This window comes from Oncorhynchus clarkii, unplaced genomic scaffold, assembly GCF_045791955.1.
Source record: "Oncorhynchus clarkii lewisi isolate Uvic-CL-2024 unplaced genomic scaffold, UVic_Ocla_1.0 unplaced_contig_12638_pilon_pilon, whole genome shotgun sequence".
NCBI lineage: Eukaryota > Metazoa > Chordata > Actinopteri > Salmoniformes > Salmonidae > Oncorhynchus > Oncorhynchus clarkii.
The window spans coordinates 238,420-257,500 of record NW_027261038.1 but is presented as its reverse complement, the minus strand read 5'-3'; the positions used below and the strand labels follow the sequence as shown (position 1 = coordinate 257,500).

General features: G+C 47.2%; 1 protein-coding gene across 3 annotated transcripts in view; it reads right to left on the bottom strand.

Annotated features, from left to right (window-relative positions):
- Window positions 1-19,081, bottom strand: part of LOC139403910 (dual specificity mitogen-activated protein kinase kinase 5-like) — a 125,682-nt gene that overhangs the window by 93,016 nt on the left and 13,585 nt on the right. For 2 of the 3 annotated variants that reach the window (XM_071147105.1, XM_071147107.1), the window contains exons 6-8: window positions 17,078-17,136; window positions 13,517-13,571; window positions 5,344-5,408 (exon numbers count right to left, since the gene is read on the bottom strand). In XM_071147105.1, the coding sequence (XP_071003206.1) occupies window positions 5,344-5,408; window positions 13,517-13,571; window positions 17,078-17,136 (179 nt within the window). The remainder of the gene's footprint in view (window positions 1-5,343; window positions 5,409-13,516; window positions 13,572-17,077; window positions 17,137-19,081) is intronic. The other variant, XM_071147106.1, reaches the window with a different exon arrangement.

Sequence of the window (19,081 nt, the reverse complement as noted above, 5' to 3'; positions counted from 1 at the left end):
ACAGCCTGATAGGAACCAACTCCATCTATGTAAACAGTCAGGTAAAATGTACAGCCTGATAGGAACCAACTCCATCTATGTAAACAGTCAGGTTTAATGTACAGTCTGATAGGAACCAACTCCATCTATGTAAACAGTCAGGTTTAATGTACAGCCTGATAGGAACCAACTCCATCTATGTAAACAGTCAGGTAAAATGTACAGCCTGATAGGAACCAACTCCATCTATGTAAACAGTCAGGTGAAATGTACAACCTGATAGGAACCAACTCCATCTATGTAAACAGTCAGGTTTAATGTACAGCCTGATAGGAACCAACTCCATCTATGTAAACAGTCAGGTAAAATGTACAGCCTGATAGGAACCAACTCCATCTATGTAAACAGTCAGGTTTAATGTACAGCCTGATAGGAACCAACTCCATCTATGTAAACAGTCAGGTAAAATGTACAGCCTGATAGGAACCAACTCCATCTATGTAAACAGTCAGGTTTAATGTACAGCCTGATAGGAACCAACTACATCTATGTAAACAGTCAGGTTTAATGTACAGCCTGATAGGAACCAACTCCATCTATGTAAACAGTCAGGTTTAATGTACAGCCTGATAGGAACCAACTCCATCTATGTAAACAGTCAGGTGAAATGTACAACCTGATAGGAACCAACTCCATCTATGTAAACAGTCAGGTTTAATGTACAGCCTGATAGGAACCAACTCCATCTATGTAAACAGTCAGGTAAAATGTACAGCCTGATAGGAACCAACTCCATCTATGTAAACAGTCAGGTAAAATGTACAGCCTGATAGGAACCAACTCCATCTATGTAAACAGTCAGGTTTAATGTACAGCCTGATAGGAACCAACTCCATCTATGTAAACATTCAGGTTTAATGTACAGCCTGATAGGAACCAACTCCATCTATGTAAACAGTCAGGTTTAATGTACAGCCTGATAGGAACCAACTCCATCTATGTAAACAGTCAGGTTTAATGTACAGCCTGATAGGAACCAACTCCATCTATGTAAACAGTCAGGTAAAATGTACAGCCTGATAGGAACCAACTCCATCTATGTAAACAGTCAGGTGAAATGTACAACCTGATAGGAACCAACTCCATCTATGTAAACAGTCAGGTTTAATGTACAGCCTGATAGGAACCAACTCCATCTATGTAAACAGTCAGGTAAAATGTACAGCCTGATAGGAACCAACTCCATCTATGTAAACAGTCAGGTTTAATGTACAGCCTGATAGGAACCAACTCCATCTATGTAAACAGTCAGGTAAAATGTACAGCCTGATAGGAACCAACTCCATCTATGTAAACAGTCAGGTAAAATGTACAGCCTGATAGGAACCAACTCCATCTATGTAAACAGTCAGGTTTAATGTACAGCCTGATAGGAACCAACTCCATCTATGTAAACAGTCAGGTAAAATGTACAGCCCGAGTACAATATTTGAGGTGCTGCCTTGTTTGCATGTTGATAAAAATACGAACAGAAAACATAACAAAACCAAAACTAACATGAACAATTGGACACGCGGAGAAAACAATGAGATCAGCAGTTTCTCTCCCGACCAGAAAAACAATCTGCCACAGAACCGGATGGATTTTCTGCTGAGCTCAATTGACTGAGAAGTTGTCGGAGGTTTGCAATATTGGCTTTCCTCAGCCCAGCGGAACAATTTACCAAGCCGAGCGAATAGCCAGTCGCTTTCTCCCTCAACTATAAGAGATAGTTAATGAAACAACCTCACCACAATAAAACGACCAAAGAAACGTGAAGAAAACAACAGGAAAAAGCCTGAACTAGACTGTTAAAGAAATAAACAGGATTTGCTCAGGATGAAATTTACGAGGAGCTCTGACAGAGACGACAGAAGCACAGCCTCTCTCTCCGTCAAGTCAAGGTTAGAGAAGTGATCAATATCACTATCTCAATAAAACAGTTCAATAACAGGAGATGAAGAGGAGGACAGAGAAGAGGAGGAGGAGAGGAGGACAGAGAAGAGAAGGAGGACAGAGAAGAGAAGGAGAGGAGGACAGAGAAGAGAAGGAGAGGAGGATAGAGAAGAGGAGGACAGAGAAGAGAAGGAGGACAGAGAAGAGGAGGACAGAGAAGAGAAGGAGGACAGAGAAGAGAAGGAGGACAGAGAAGAGAAGGAGGAGAGGAGAACAGAAGATAAGGAGGAGAGGAGGACAGAGAAGAGGAGGACAGAGAGGTGGACAGAGAGGTGGAGGACAGAGAAGAGAAGGAGGAGAGGAGGACAGAGAAGAGAAGGACAGAGAAGAGAAGGAGGAGAGGAGGACAGAGAGGTGGAGGACAGAGAAGAGAAGGAGGAGAGGAGGACAGAGAAGGAGGACAGAGAAGAGAATGAGGACAGAGAAGAGAAGGAGGACAGAGAAGAGAAGGAGGACAGAGAAGAGAAGGAGGAGAGGAGGACAGAGAAGAGAAGGAGAGGAGGACAGAGAAGAGAAGGAGGAGAGGACAGAGAAGAGAAGGAGGAGAGGAGGACAGAGAAGAGAAGGAGGACAGAGAAGAGAAGGAGGACAGAGAAGAGAAGGAGGACAGAGAAGAGAAGGAGGAGAGGAGAACAGAAGAGAAGGAGGAGAGGACAGAAGAGAAGGGGGAGAGGAGGACAGAGAAGGAGGACAGAGAAGAGAAGGAGGACAGAGAAGAGAAGGAGGACAGAGAAGAGAAGGAGGACAGAGAAGAGAAGGAGGACAGAGAACAGGAGGACAGAGAAGAGAAGGAGGACAGAGAAGAGAAGGAGGACAGAGAAGAGAAGGAGGACAGAGAAGAGAAGGAGGAGAGGAGGACAGAGAAGAGAAGGAGGACAGAGAAGAGAAGGAGGAGAGGAGGACAGAGAAGAGAAGGAGGACAGAGAAGAGAAGGAGGAGAGGAGGACAGAGAAGGAGGAGGAGGAGATGAAGGGAGGAGGAGGACAGAGAAGAGAAGGAGGAGATGAAGGGAGGAGGAGGACAGAGAAGAGGAGGAGGAGATGAAGGGAGGAGGAGGACAGAGAAGAGGAGGAGGAGATGAAGGGAGGAGGAGGACAGAGAAGAGGAGGAGGAGATGAAGGGAGGAGGAGGACAGAGAAGAGGAGGAGGAGATGAAGGGAGGAGGAGGACAGAGAAGAGGAGGAGGAGATGAAGGGAGGAGGAGGACAGAGAAGAGGAGGAGGAGATGAAGGGAGGAGGAGGACAGAGAAGATGAGGAGGAGATTAAGGGAGGAGGAGGACAGAGAAGAGAAGGAGGAGATGAAGGGAGGAGGAGGACAGAGAAGAGGAGGAGGAGATGAAGGGAGGAGGAGGACAGAGAAGAGGAGGAGGAGATGAAGGGAGGAGGAGGACAGAGAAGAGAAGGAGGAGATGAAGGGAGGAGGAGGACAGGGAAGAGAAGTGGAGGAGGAGAGGAGGAGGAGAGGAGGACAGAGAAGAGGAGGACAGAGAAGAGGAGGAGGAGGACAGAGAAGAGAAGGAGGAGAGGAGGACAGAGAAGAGAAGGAGAGTTATAAGGGGGGGAAAGATTTGAGTGTGACGAACCAAATGCCCCAGTGACTGTGTGTGTGTGTGTGTGTGTGTGTGTGTGTGTGTGTGTGTGTGTGTGTGTTGACAACACATCAGTCAGGTGATTTGGGAGGAGAGTCTTCTCTCCAGGTAACATGCTGTATGGTCCAGAGGGACAATCACTCTCATACCAGATCAATACCACATACGTTTGGCAACCTTCACATCGTAAAGAAAATACATAAATAAATTGAATCGCCACTCGCGCCCCAGACACTAACCAGCCTGATGGATTTCAGAGGGACACCAGAGATTAACAGACAGAGAGAGATCCAGACAGACAGACACAGACAGAGACAGAGAGAGAGAGAGAGAAAGAGAGAGAGAAAAAGAGAGAGATCGATAGATATGGTGAGAAAATAAGAACAGAGAAATAGGGTGAAAGAGAGAGAGAAAAAAAAGAGAAAGTTAGTAGTTGTAAAAGTCTGGATTGTAACATGGATTGTATATGTGAGGGGGTGAGTGACACTTTAATGAAGTCAAGTGGTAACCCAAATCATGTTGTTAAAGGCCAGGTTCTACCCTTCACTGAGAAGCCCATACTCCCACCACGTCTCTTCTCTCTACCCTTCACTGAGAAGCCCATACTCCCACCACGTCTCTTCTCTCTACCCTTCACTGAGAAGCCCATACTCCCACCACGTCTCTTCTCTCTACCCTTCACTGAGAAGCCCATACTCCCACCACGTCTCTTCTCTCTACCCTTCACTGAGAAGCCCATACTCCCACCACGTCTCTTCTCTCTACCCTTCACTGAGAAGCCCATACTCCCACCACGTCTCTTCTCTCTACCCTTCACTGAGAAGCCCATACTCCCACCACGTCTCTTCTCTCTACCCTTCACTGAGAAGCCCATACTCCCACCACGTCTCTTCTCTCTACCCTTCACTGAGAAGCCCATACTCCCACCACGTCTCTTCTCTCTACCCTTCACTGAGAAGCCCATACTCCCACCACGTCTCTTCTCTCTACCCTTCACTGAGAAGCCCATACTCCCACCACGTCTCTTCTCTCTACCCTTCACTGAGAAGCCCATACTCCCACCACATCTCTTCTCTCTACCCTTCACTGAGAAGCCCATACTCCCACCACATCTCTTCTCTCTACCCTTCACTGAGAAGCCCATACTCCCACCACATCTCTTCTCTCTACCCTTCACTGAGAAGCCCATACTCCCACCACGTCTCTTCTCTCTACCCTTCACTGAGAAGCCCATACTCCCACCACGTCTCTTCTCTCTACCCTTCACTGAGAAGCCCATACTCCCACCACGTCTCTTCTCTCTACCCTTCACTGAGAAGCCCATACTCCCACCACGTCTCTTCTCTCTACCCTTCACTGAGAAGCCCATACTCCCACCACGTCTCTTCTCTCTACCCTTCACTGAGAAGCCCATACTCCCACCACGTCTCTTCTCTCTACCCTTCACTGAGAAGCCCATACTCCCACCACGTCTCTTCTCTCTACCCTTCACTGAGAAGCCCATACTCCCACCACATCTCTTCTCTCTACCCTTCACTGAGAAGCCCATACTCCCACCACGTCTCTTCTCTCTACCCTTCACTGAGAAGCCCATACTCCCACCACATCTCTTCTCTCTACCCTTCACTGAGAAGCCCATACTCCCACCACGTCTCTTCTCTCTACCCTTCACTGAGAAGCCCATACTCCCACCATGTCTCTTCTCTCAACACCATTCTTATTGTTATACCTACCAGTGTTGGCACGAAGGCCGACAGTAAAGTACAGACAGGCACCTACTTGTACACGGTCCCTCCGTTTCCATGGCCAAGCTGCTCCTGGTATTGTATGTCTTGGCCATTGATCTATAGAGGCACAAACAGAGATCAATACTAATAGGATAGGAGATAGAAGATAGAGATGTCAATGGAGATTTAGAAAGGGAGGGAGGGAGGCGGGGGGGAGGAGAGAGAGAGAGAGGGAGGGAGCGAGAGAGAGCGAGAGAGAGAGGGAGACAGGTAGAGGGAGAGAGGGGAAGGGAGAGGGAGAGGGGAAGGGAGAGGGAGGGAGAGAGAAAGAGAGAGAGCGAGAGAGAGGGGGAGGGAGAGGGAGAACGAGAGCGAGAGAGGAATGTTACTGGAGGCCATAAACAAGGAAACAGGCATTCAGGTCATCCCAAGTTCAGAGGGAGAGAGGGAGGGGGAGAGAGAGAGGGGAGAGAGAGAGAGGTGAGAGAGAGAGGGGAGAGAGAGAGAGAGGGGAGAGAGAGAGAGGGGGAGAGAGAGAGGGGGAGAGAGAGAGGGGAGAGAGAGAGAGGGGGAGAGAGAGAGGGGGAGAGAGAGAGAGGTGAGAGAGAGAGGGGAGAGAGAGAGAGGGGAGAGAGAGAGAGGGGGAGAGAGAGAGGGGGAGAGAGAGAGAGAGGGAAAGAGAGAGCGAGATCAATACAACATTTGCTGTCCAATTTCTAAAAGGACAATGGCGTGTAGGGGGCGGGTGGGGAGGAGTGATGGAGAGTTTAATGATGATTTGTTTGCTGTCGTCGTTCCAGTCCTGTGTTGATAAAAGGTGTCAGAACGGGGTAATATAACATGGCCTCGTGTGACATGGAGGGGAGGCTGGGGGAAAGTTTTCTCCTGTCAGACTGATGGGAGGAGGGTAGGGGGTGTTACAACACACACACACACACACACACACACACACACACACACACACACACACTGCATTTACTAGCCCCCCCAAAAAAGAGTATACTGCACGGAATAAACTATCACAGCCAGGTGTCCATCCAGCCACTATTCTAATATTCACACAAAAAGACATTTCACTGACAGAGGTGTTTCCATCAAACTGACTAGTTGTGAATATAAACGTTTGTAATGACGTAGTGCTTCTAAAAAACACGTCTTCAGATGAAACACAGCAGATCAATGTGCTTCCATCTCCTCTGAAACTCTACCGATGGTTTTGTTACAAACGTTTTTAGAGAAAGAGCAAACTCGTCCGATCTGGTCTTGGCACATTCTCACTTGGCAGATAGAGTGATCTGGTCTTGGCACATTCTCACTTGGCAGATAGATTGATCTGGTCTTGGCACATTCTCACTTGGCAGATAGAGTGATCTGGTCTTGGCACATTCTTACTTGGCAGATAAAGTGGATAAGCTTCACGATGAGACAAAATATCATATTTATTTTTCAAATGGCAGCCAAGCACCATGATGTCACCAGCATAGCCTACAAATAATATCCCAGATAAGCCTATTTCCTGGAAATGAATATCCTAGATAGGCCTATTTCCTGGAAATGAATATTCTAGATAGGCCTATTTCCTGGAAATGAATATCCCAGATAGGCCTATTTCCTGGAAATGAATATCCCAGATAGGCCTATTTCCTGGAAATGAATATCCCAGATAGGCCTATTTCCTGGAAATGAATATCCCAGATAGGCCTATTTCCTGGAAATGAATATCCCAGATAGGCCTATTTCCTGGAAATGAATATCCCAGATAGGCCTATTTCCTGGAAATGAATATCCCAGATAGGCCTATTTCCTGGAAATGAATATCCCAGATAGGCCTATTTCCTGGAAATGAATATCCCAGATAGGCCTACTTCCTGGAAATGAATATCCCAGATAGGCCTACTTCCTGGAAATGAATATCCCAGATAGGCCTTATATACTGGAAATTAATATCCCAGATAGGCCTATTTCCTGGAAATTAGCATCAAGCTCATCACCGCACATTCTCCACCTTGAGAAGTTCATCATAACTTATTTCACCTGTAGTCAAATAAACACTTCCTGCTTTTCCAGGTCGTAGCGGGAAAGGAGCACACAGCACCACAACATGATGTTGTTCTAGCAATACAGGAGCATCTCCACCCAAATATGAAGCAGAATCTATTTCACTAAAATGATCCGCTCTTGTCCAACACATTTAGTTTTGTCGACATTTCTGAAATCTTACAGAAGATGATCTTTCTCCATCACACCTGTCGTGAGTGTTTTAACGAAGAGCCTGGTAATTCATACGCATACAATGGTCTGTTTCCATCAGAATATTATGTATCAACCTTATACACACATTCTGCTCTGCTTCAGGACAAAACACGCTGAAACAACCCCCGAGCCATCCCTTATACACACATTCTGCTCTGCTTCAGGACAAAACACGCTGAAACAACCCCCGAGCCATCCCTTATACACACATTCTGCTCTGCTTCAGGACAAAACGCGCTGAAACAACCCCCGAGCCATCCCTTATACACACATTCTGCTCTGCTTCAGGACAAAACACGCTGAAACAACCCCCGAGCCATCCCTTATACACACATTCTGCTCTGCTTCAGGACAAAACACGCTGAAACAACCCCCGAGCCATCCCTTATACACACATTCTGCTCTGCTTCAGGACAAAACACACTGAAACAACCCCCGAGCCATCCCTTATACACACATTCTGCTCTGCTTCAGGACAAAACACGCTGAAACAACCCCCGAGCCATCCCTTATACACACATTCTGCTCTGCTTCAGGACAAAACACACTGAAACAACCCCCGAGCCATCCCTTATACACACATTCTGCTCTGCTTCAGGACAAAACACACTGAAACAACCCCCGAGCCATCCCTTATACACACATTCTGCTCTGCTTCAGGACAAAACACACTGAAACAACCCCCGAGCCATCCCCGTTTACCAGCTCGGTTGTGAGTGAGGACACGGGCTCAGTTCCAGCCTTTTTTATAAAGTCTATAGCCTAATAAAGACACGTCCTCGGCTGGCGTGACCCTTGTCACTTCATCAATACCTACAACAACCCCCCAATCTCCAACACCCGTCCCATTTAAACCCCATGACAGCTATCAGATAAATATTTATATCTCATAACCTGTATTAGATAGAGACATCTGTTTGGGTGGATGGGGTAGAGGCTGGTCCTGGCTAGCAGGCTTGTCAATAGCCTGATTGTGTGGGCAGATGCTTGTTTGTGCTGCTGAGACCAGCATGATATCAAGTCAATGGCCTGCTGTCAAGGTTCATTTTGGCCAGGGGGAAAGGGGCTACACTGGGGGTTAAAAATGACCCAGCACCACCACCACCTACTCCAATTCAGCCCCATTGATTGGGTTACATGGGAGGAGGGTGAGACACTTGTCAGGTGTCAGAGAGAGAGAGAGAGAGAGAGAGGGCAGGAGGTGGGGATACTTGTCAGGTGTCAGAGACAGAGACAGAGACAGAGCAGGAGGTGGGGATACTTGTCAGGTGACAGAGACAGAGACAGAGAGAGCAGGAGGTGGGGATACTTGTCAGGTGTCAGAGACAGAGACAGAGAGAGCAGGAGGGGGGAGATACTTATCAGGTGTCAGAGACAGAGACAGAGAGAGCAGGAGGGGGGAGATACTTGTCAGGTGACAGAGACAGAGAGAGCAGGAGCGGGGGATACTTGTCAGGTGACAGAGACAGAGACAGAGAGAGCAGGAGGGGGGAGATACTTATCAGGTGTCAGAGACAGAGACAGAGAGAGCAGGAGGGGGGAGATACTTGTCAGGTGACAGAGACAGAGAGAGCAGGAGGGGGGATACTTGTCAGGTGACAGAGAGAGCAGGAGGGGGGAGATACTTGTCAGGTGTCAGAGACAGTGACCTGTGACCTGTTGCCACGAGAAAAGGGCAACCAGTGAAGAACACACACCATTGTAAATACAACCCATATTTATGCTTATTTATTTTATCTTGTGTCCTTTAACCATTTGTACATTGTTAAAACACTGTATATATATATATAATATGACATTTGTAATGTCTTTACTGTTTTGAAACCTCTGTATGTGTAATGTTTACTGTTAATTTTTGTTGTTTTTCACTTTATATTTTCACTTTGTATGTTGTCTACCTCACTTGCTTTGGCAATGTTAACACATGTTTCCCATGCCAATAAAGCCCTTGAATTGAATTGAATTGAATTGACAGAGAGAGAGAGGGAGAGAGCAGGAGGGGGGGATACTTGTCAGGTGTCAGAGACAGAGAGAGAGAGAGCAGGAGGGGGGAGATACTTGTCAGGTGACAGAGAGAGAGAGAGCAGGAGGGGGGAGATACTTGTCAGGTGTCAGAGACAGAGAGACAGAGAGAGCAGGAGGGGGGAGATACTTTACAGGTGTCAGAGACAGAGACAGAGAGAGCAGGAGGGGGGAGATACTTGTCAGGTGTCAGAGACAGAGAGACAGAGAGAGCAGGAGGGGGGAGATACTTGTCAGGTGTCAGAGACAGAGAGAGCAGGAGGGGGGAGATACTTGTCAGGTGTCAGAGACAGAGAGAGAGAGAGCAGGAGGGGGAGATACTTGTCAAGTGTCAGAGACAGAGAGAGCAGGAGGGGGGAGATACTTGTCAGGTGTCAGAGACAGAGAGAGAGAGAGCAGGAGGGGGGAGATACTTGTCAGGTGTCAGAGACAGAGACAGAGAGGGAGAGAGAGAGGGAGAGAGGGGGTATGGCTCCATTAGACCAATGTGTTACAGGTGACAGAGACAGAGACAGAGAGGGAGAGAGAGAGGGAGAGAGGGTGTATGGCTCCATTAGACCAATGTGTTACAGGTGACAGAGACAGAGGGAGAGAGGGGGTATGGCTCCATTAGACCAATGTGTTACAGGTGACAGAGACAGAGACAGAGAGGGAGAGAGAGAGGGGGTATGGCTCCATTAGACCAAAATGTTACAGGTGACAGAGACAGAGACAGAGAGGGAGAGAGAGAGGGAGAGAGGGCGTTTGGCTCCATTAGACCAATGTGTTACAGGTGACAGAGACAGAGAGGGAGAGAGGGGGTATGGCTCCATTAGACCAATGTGTTACAGGTGACAGAGACAGAGAGGGAGAGAGGGGTATGGCTCCATTAGACCAATGTGTTACAGGCGACATCGGGGAAGTGGCTGGGCTTAATTGTCTGCTTGACACACTTTGCCTGGCCTTACGTGTGTGAGTGTGTCCTAGGCAACAGCGCTCAGCTAAGACAATGAATATCTATCCAGTAGGTCAGGATAAAGATGTCGACCGGGGCAGGCGGTGAAACAGGAAGTGAGCAGCAGCTTTCAGAGGAAATCAATGAACGGCCACTCAGTAGCAGGGACATGAAATGTCTTCTATAACAGGACAACGCTCACTAACAGGGACATGATGTGTCTTCTATAACAGGACCAGACACTCACTAACAGGGACATGATATGTCTTCTATAACAGGACCAGACACTCAGTAACAGGGACATGATGTGTCTTCTATAACAGGGACATGATGTGTCTTCTATAACAGGACCAGACACTCACTAACAGGGACATGATGTGTCTTCTATAACAGGACAACACTCACTAACAGGGACATGATGTGTCTTCTATAACAGGACCAGACACTCACTAACAGGGACATGATGTGTCTTCTATAACAGGACCAGACACTCACTAACAGGGACATGATGTGTCTTCTATAACAGGACAACACTCACTAACAGGGACATGATGTGTCTTCTATAACAGGACCAGACACTCACTAACAGGGACATGATGTGTCTTCTATAACAGGACCAGACGCTCACTAACAGGGACATGATGTGTCTTCTATAACAGGACCAGACACTCACTAACAGGGACATGATGTGTCTTCTATAACAGGACCAGACACTCACTAACAGGGACATGATGTATCTTCTATAACAGGACCAGACACTCACTAACAGAGACATGATGTGTCTTCTATAACAGAACCAGACACTCACTAACAGGGACATGATGTGTCTTCTATAACAGGACCAGACACTCACTAACAGGGACATGATGTGTCTTCTATAACAGGACCAGACACTCACTAACAGGGACATGAAGTGTCTTCTATAACAGGGACATGATGTGTCTTCTATAACAGGACCAGACACTCACTAACAGGGACATGATGTGTCTTCTATAACAGGACCAGACACTCACTAACAGGGACATGAAGTGTCTTCTATAACAGGACCAGACACTCACTAACAGGGACATGATGTGTCTTCTATAACACTCACTAACAGGGACATGAAGTGTCTTCTATAACAGGACCAGACACTCACTAACAGGGACATGATGTGTCTTCTATAACAGGACCAGACACTCACTAACAGGGACATGATGTGTCTTCTATAACACTCACTAACAGGGACATGAAGTGTCTTCTATAACAGGACCAGACACTCACTAACAGGGACATGATGTGTCTTCTATAACAGGACCAGACACTCACTAACAGGGACATGATGTGTCTTCTATAACAGGACAACACTCACTAACAGGGACATGATGTGTCTTCTATAACAGGACCAGACACTCACTAACAGGGACATGATGTGTCTTCTATAACAGGACCAGACACTCACTAACAGGGACATGATGTGTCTTCTATAACAGGACCAGACGCTCACTAACAGGGACATGATGTGTCTTCTATAACAGGACCAGACACTCACTAACAGGGACATGATGTGTCTTCAATAACAGGACCAGACACTCACTAACAGGGACATGAAGTGTTTTCTATAACAGGACCAGACACTCACTAACAGGGACATGATGTGTCTTCTATAACAGGACCAGACACTCACTAACAGGGACATGATGTGTCTTCTATAACACTCACTAACAGGGACATGATGTGTCTTCTATAACAGGGACATGATGTGTCTTCTATAACAGGACAACACTCACTAACAGGGACATGATGTGTCTTCTATAACAGGACCAGACACTCACTAACAGGGAAATGATGTGTCTTCTATAACAGGATCTAACAGGGTGCAGGCCAAGGTCCTGAGGACAGGGACTAACAGGGTGCAGACCAAGGTCCTGAGGACAGGGACTAACAGGGTGCAGACCAAGGTCCTGAGGACAGGGACATGATGTGTCTTATATAACAGGATCTAACAGGGTGCAGGCCAAGGTCCTGAGGACAGGGACTAACAGGGTGCAGACCAAGGTCCTGAGGACAGGGACTAACAGGGTGCAGACCAAGGTCCTGAGGACAAGGACATGATGTGTCTTCTATTACAGGATGTTACAGGGTGCAGGCCAAGGCCCTGAGGACAGGGACTAACAGGGTGCAGGCCAAGGCCCTGAGGACAGGGACTAACAGGGTGCAGACCAAGGTCCTGAGGACAGGGACTAACAGGGTGCAGACCAAGGTCCTGAGGACAGGGACATGATGTGTCTTATATAACAGGATCTAACAGGGTGCAGGCCAAGGTCCTGAGGACAGGGACTAACAGGGTGCAGACCAAGGTCCTGAGGACAGGGACTAACAGGGTGCAGACCAAGGTCCTGAAAACAGGGACATGATGTGTCTTCTATTACAGGATGTTACAGGGTGCAGGCCAAGGCCCTGAGGACAGGGACTAACAGGGTGCAGGCCAAGGCCCTGAGGACAGGGACTAACAGGGTGCAAGCCAAGGCCCTGAGGACAGGGACTAACAGGGTGCAGGCCAAGGCCCTGAGGACAGGGACTAACAGGGTGCAGACCAAGGTCCTGAGGACAGGGACTAACAGGGTGCAGACCAAGGTCCTGAGGACAGGGACATGATGTGTCTTATATAACAGGATCTAACAGGGTGCAGGCCAAGGTCCTGAGGACAGGGACTAACAGGGTGCAGACCAAGGTCCTGAGGACAGGGACTAACAGGGTGCAGACCAAGGTCCTGAAAACAGGGACATGATGTGTCTTCTATTACAGGATGTTACAGGGTGCAGGCCAAGGCCCTGAGGACAGGGACTAACAGGGTGCAGGCCAAGGCCCTGAGGACAGGGACTAACAGGGTGCAAGCCAAGGCCCTGAGGACAGGGACTAACAGGGTGCAGGCCAAGGCCCTGAGGACAGGGACTAACAGGATGCAGGCCAAGGCCCTGAGGACAGCCGTTGGGGACACATGTGTGTTAGTTCAAAAGGGGGAGAAATACAATACCTGTCCATTAGTCAAAATCTTCTTTAGCTCTGCGGAGGACTTCTTTAGACTGGGACTGAAAAATGACAACATCTGGGTTCAGTCAAAAGACACAGGCTACAGAGCAAAGGTGTGATGTCTACACTATAGTCTCCAGTAGCAGTCAAAAGTCTGGACACACCTGCTCATTCTCAGCCTTTTCTTTTCTTTCTACATTGTAGAATAATAGTGAAGACGTCCAAACTATTAAATATCACATATGGAATCATGCAGTAACCAAAAAAAAAAAAGTGTTCTTCAAAGTAGCCACCCTTTGCCTTGACGACAGCTTTGCACACTCTTGGCATTCTCTTAACCAGCTTCATCTGGAATGCTTTTCCAACAGTCTCGAATGAATTCCCACATATGCTGAGCACTTGTTGGCTGCTTTTCCTTTACTCTGCAGTCCAACTCATCCCAAACCATCTCAATTGGGTTGAGGTCGGGTGATTGTGGAGGCCAGGTCATCTGATGCAGCACTCAATCACTCTCATTCTTGGTCAAATGCCCCTTACACAGCCTGGAGGTGTGTTGGGTCATTGCCCTGTTGAAAAACAAATGATAGTCCCACTAAGCGCAAACCAGATGGGATGGCATATCGCTGCAGAATGCTGTGGTAGCCATGCTGGTTAAGTGTGCCTTGAATTCTATATAAATCACTGACAGTGCCACCAGCAAAAGAACACCCACACCATCACACCTCCTCCTCCATGCTTCACGGTGGGAACCACACATGCGGAGATCATACATTAACCTACTCTCCATCTCACAAAGACACAGCTGTTGGAAACAAAAATCTCAAATTTGGACTCATCAGACCAACAGACATATGTCCACCAGTCTAATGTCCATTGCTCGTGTTTCTTGGACCAAGCAAGTCTCTTCTTATTGGCGTCCTTTAGTACTGGTTTCTTTGCAGAAATTCGACCATGAAGGACTGATTCACACAATCTCCTCTGAACAGTTGATGTTGAGATGTGTCTGTTACTTAAACTCTGTGAAGCATTTATTTGGGCTGCAATTTCTGAGACTGGTAACTCTAATGAATGTATACTCTGCAGCAGAGGTAACTCTGGGTCTTCCTTTCCTGTGGCAGTCCTCATGAGAGCCAGTTTCATCATAGCGCTTGATAGTTTTGGTGACTGCAATTGAAGAAACTTTAAAAGTTCTTGAAATTTTCCAGATTGACTGACCTTCATGTCTTAAAGTAATGACGGACTCTCGTTTCTCTTTGCCTATTTGAGCTGTTCTTGCTAATATGGACTTGGCTACCTTCTGTACACCACCCCTAACTTGTCACAACACAACTGATTGGCTCAAATACATTGAGGAGGAAAGAAATTCCACAAATGAATTTAAGGCACACCTGTTAATTGAAATGCATTCCAGGCGACTACCTCATGAAGCTGGTTGAGAGAATGCCAAAAATGTGCAAGAATTACAGCTTTGCACATTTTTGGCATTCTCTCAACCAGCTTCATGAGGTAGTTACCTGGAATGCATTTCAATTAACAGGTGTGCCTTGTTAAGTTCATTTGTGGAATTTGTAGGTACAGAAGGTAGCCCTATTTGGTAAAATACCAAGTCCATAGTATGGCAAGAACAGCTCAAATAAGCAAAGAGAAAGGCAAAGGGTGGCTGCTTTGAAGAATGTTTAACATATGATTCCATATGTGTTATTTCATGATGTCTTCACTATTATTCTACAATGTAGAAAAATAAAGAAAAACCTTTGAATGAATAGTTCTGTCCAAACTTGACTGGCACTGTACATAGATACCAAGATATTCAAAAACACTGTCTATCTGAGAAGCACAATCATCTATCCATCCACCAACGCACTCATTCACCCATCTATCCATCCACCAACGCACTCATTCACCCATCTATCCATCCACCAACACACTCATTCACCCATCTATCCATCCACCAACACACTCATTCACCCATCTATCCATCCACCAACACACTCATTCACCCATCCACCAACACACTCATTCACCCATCGATCCATCCACCAACACACTCATTCACCCATCTATCCATCCACCAACGCACTCATTCACCCATCTATCCATCCACCAACGCACTCATTCACCAATCTATCCATCCACCAACGCACTCATTCACCAATCTATCCATCCACCAACGCACTCATTCACCCATCCACCAACACACTCATTCACCCATCTATCCATCCACCAACACACTCATTCCCCCATCTATCCATCCACCAACACACTCATTCACCCATCTATCCATCCACCAACGCACTCATTCACCCATCTATCCATCCACCAACGCACTCATTCACCCATCTATCCATCCACCAACGCACTCATTCACCCATCTATCCATCCACCAACGCACTCATTCACCCATCTATCCATCCACCAACGCACTCATTCACCCATCTATCCATCCACCAACACACTCATTCACCCATCTATCCATCCACCAACACACTCATTCACCCATCTATCCATCCACCAACACACTCATTCACCAATCTATCCATCCACCAACGCACTCATTCACCCATCCACCAACACACTCATTCACCCATCTATCCATCCACCAACACACTCATTTACCCATCTATCCATCCACCAACGCACTCATTCACCCATCTATCCATCCACCAACGCACTCATTCACCCATCTATCCATCCACCAACGCACTCATTCACCCATCTATCCATCCACCAACACACTCATTCACCAATCTATCCATCCACCAACGCACTCATTCACCCATCCACCAACACACTCATTCACCCATCTATCCATCCACCAACACACTCATTCACCCATCTATCCATCCACCAACACACTCATTCACCCATCTATCCATCCACCAACACACTCATTCACCAATCTATCCATCCACCAACGCACTCATTCACCCATCCACCAACACACTCATTTACCCATCTATCCATCCACCAACGCACTCATTCACCCATCTATCCATCCACCAACGCACTCATTCACCCATCTATCCATCCACCAACGCACTCATTCACCCATCTATCCATCCACCAACACACTCATTCACCCATCTATCCATCCACCAACACACTCATTCACCAATCTATCCATCCACCAACGCACTCATTCACCCATCTATCCATCCACCAACGCACTCATTCACCCATCTATCCATCCACCAACACACTCATTCACCCATCTATCCATCCACCAACACACTCATTCACCAATCTATCCATCCACCAACGCACTCATTCACCCATCTATCCATCCACCAACACACTCATTCACCAATCTATCCATCCACCAACGCACTCATTCACCCATCTATCCATCCACCAACGCACTCATTCACCCATCTATCCATCCACCAACGCACTCATTCACCCATCTATCCATCCACCAACACACTCATTCACCCATCTATCCATCCACCAACGCACTCATTCACCCATCTATCCATCCACCGGCATTTCCATACATTCCCCCATCCATCCATCCCTCCTCCATCCACCCAGAGGCCGTTGGGCCTTAACCCTCCAGACTCCTCACCTATTGTTGGGCATAGAGCCGATGGCGGCGGGGGAACAGTCATTGGGCCTTGTGTTCACCTGCAGCCAAAAAAGAGACAGAGACAATAAGTTGGCAAGGCCAACAGCCAGCCAGGCAGGCAGCAAGCACACAGGCCTTCTAATGAACCCATTGACTGACTCAACACAATCTCTCTCGCTCTCTTTTTCTCTCAGTTCAAACTGAGGGTTAATTGACTTTTGTTAGAGAGAGGGAAGGAGTAGCTTGAGAGAGAGGGAGAGAGCAGGAGAGAGTATAAGAGAGACAGAGGGAACGAGGGAGACGGAGAGAGAGAAGAGAGAGAACAAGGGAGACAGGAGAGAGAACAAGGGAGACAGGGAGAGAGAGAGAGAGAGACAGGGAGAGAGAGAGAGAGATAGAGGAGAGAGAACAAGGGAGACAGGGAGAGGAGAGATAGGAGAGAACAAGGGAGACAGGGAGAGAGCGAGATAGAGGAGAGAGAACGAGGGCGACAGGGAGAGAGAGAGATAGAGGAGAGAGAACGAGGGCGACAGGGAGAGAGAGAGATAGAGGAGAGAGAACGAGGGAGACAGGGAGAGAGAGAGAGAGAGGAGAGAGAACGAGGGAGACGGGGAGAGAGAGAGAGATAGAGGAGAGAGAACAAGGGAGACAGATAGAGGAGAGAGAACGAGGGAGACGGGGAGAGAGAGAGAGATAGAGGAGAGAGAACAAGGGAGACAGATAGAGGAGAGAGAATGAGGGAGACAGATAGAGGAGAGAGAACGAGGGAGACAGGGAGAGAGAGAGATAGACTATGGGCGTATGGGAGGAGCATCGATGAAAAAACGGATTGAAAGACTCACATTAGGAGGAAAAGTACCATCTTTCTAGGAAATGTACTTCTGTCCAGCTCTGCATGGGTATGGTGGGGTTTTTACACCGAAGACCCAGCACACCCGGATTCAACCCAGGTTCAACAGAAACCAGAGGGAAACGGGGTGGTCGTTCTAAAAATAACTTGTTTAATTGGGGTCCACAGGTCACCTTGTTTGGTCCACTAAGGCAGGGATTCTCCTTTTAATTAGTGCCCAGAGAAGACCTCATTTAAATGTACAGTATCTTGTTCCTCATTTTCTAGAGCCAATTAATTTGAGATGAAACATGATCAAAGAGTTTCAACATCATCTATGGAGAAACAAAGATTCCACCTTTAAAGAGATTCCCCATCAAAACATTGTCAACAGGAAGCCTTGACGTAAATGTTGAGTAAAATACAGGTACAGCAAAATTCAGCATTTCAAGGGAAGCCCGGCCCTACGACTAAAACACAACGCAATGTAGTCTTATTAGAATGGAACATGGATTTATGAATGACCTAGAGACACGGTTGTCAGCTTGGCTAACCCATTTAAGACATTGTAATTAGCAGAAGGGTTTCAATAGCTAACATATGAGCAGAACATGAAGATGGAGAGTCCGGGGTGTTTCTGAACGGGGGTTTCTGGGTAATGACTATTTCATGGTCGGGTGAAAAAAAGCCTTTCCTCCGTGGTGCTGCTTGACTTAGTAGGTCTAACCCTGCTCATCTTCAACATCCAATCAGATGTGTGAAAATTGAGGGGACCATGATGCATTGGGGGGCAGCTTAGAATATAATACCCTGCTCTTAGCCGCCCATCACAGAGTAACCAAATGAGTACTGGGAGCTGAATAAGGAGAGAGAGCGAGAGAGAAAGAGAGAGAAAAAGAGAGGAGAGAAAGAGAGAGAATGAAGGGAGAGGCGAGAGAGAGAATGAGAGAAGAGAGAGAGAGAGAAAGAGAGAATGAGAGGAGAAAGAGAGAATGAGAGGAGAAAGAGAGAGGATGAAAGAAGAGAGAGAGAGAATGAGGAAGAGAGAGAGAGAATGAGAGAAGAGAGAGAGAGAATGAGAGAGAGAATGAGGAAGAGAGAGATGTGAATGAGAGGAATGAGAGAAATATGAGAGAGAGAGAGATGAGAGAATGCGAGAGAGAGAGAATGAGGAA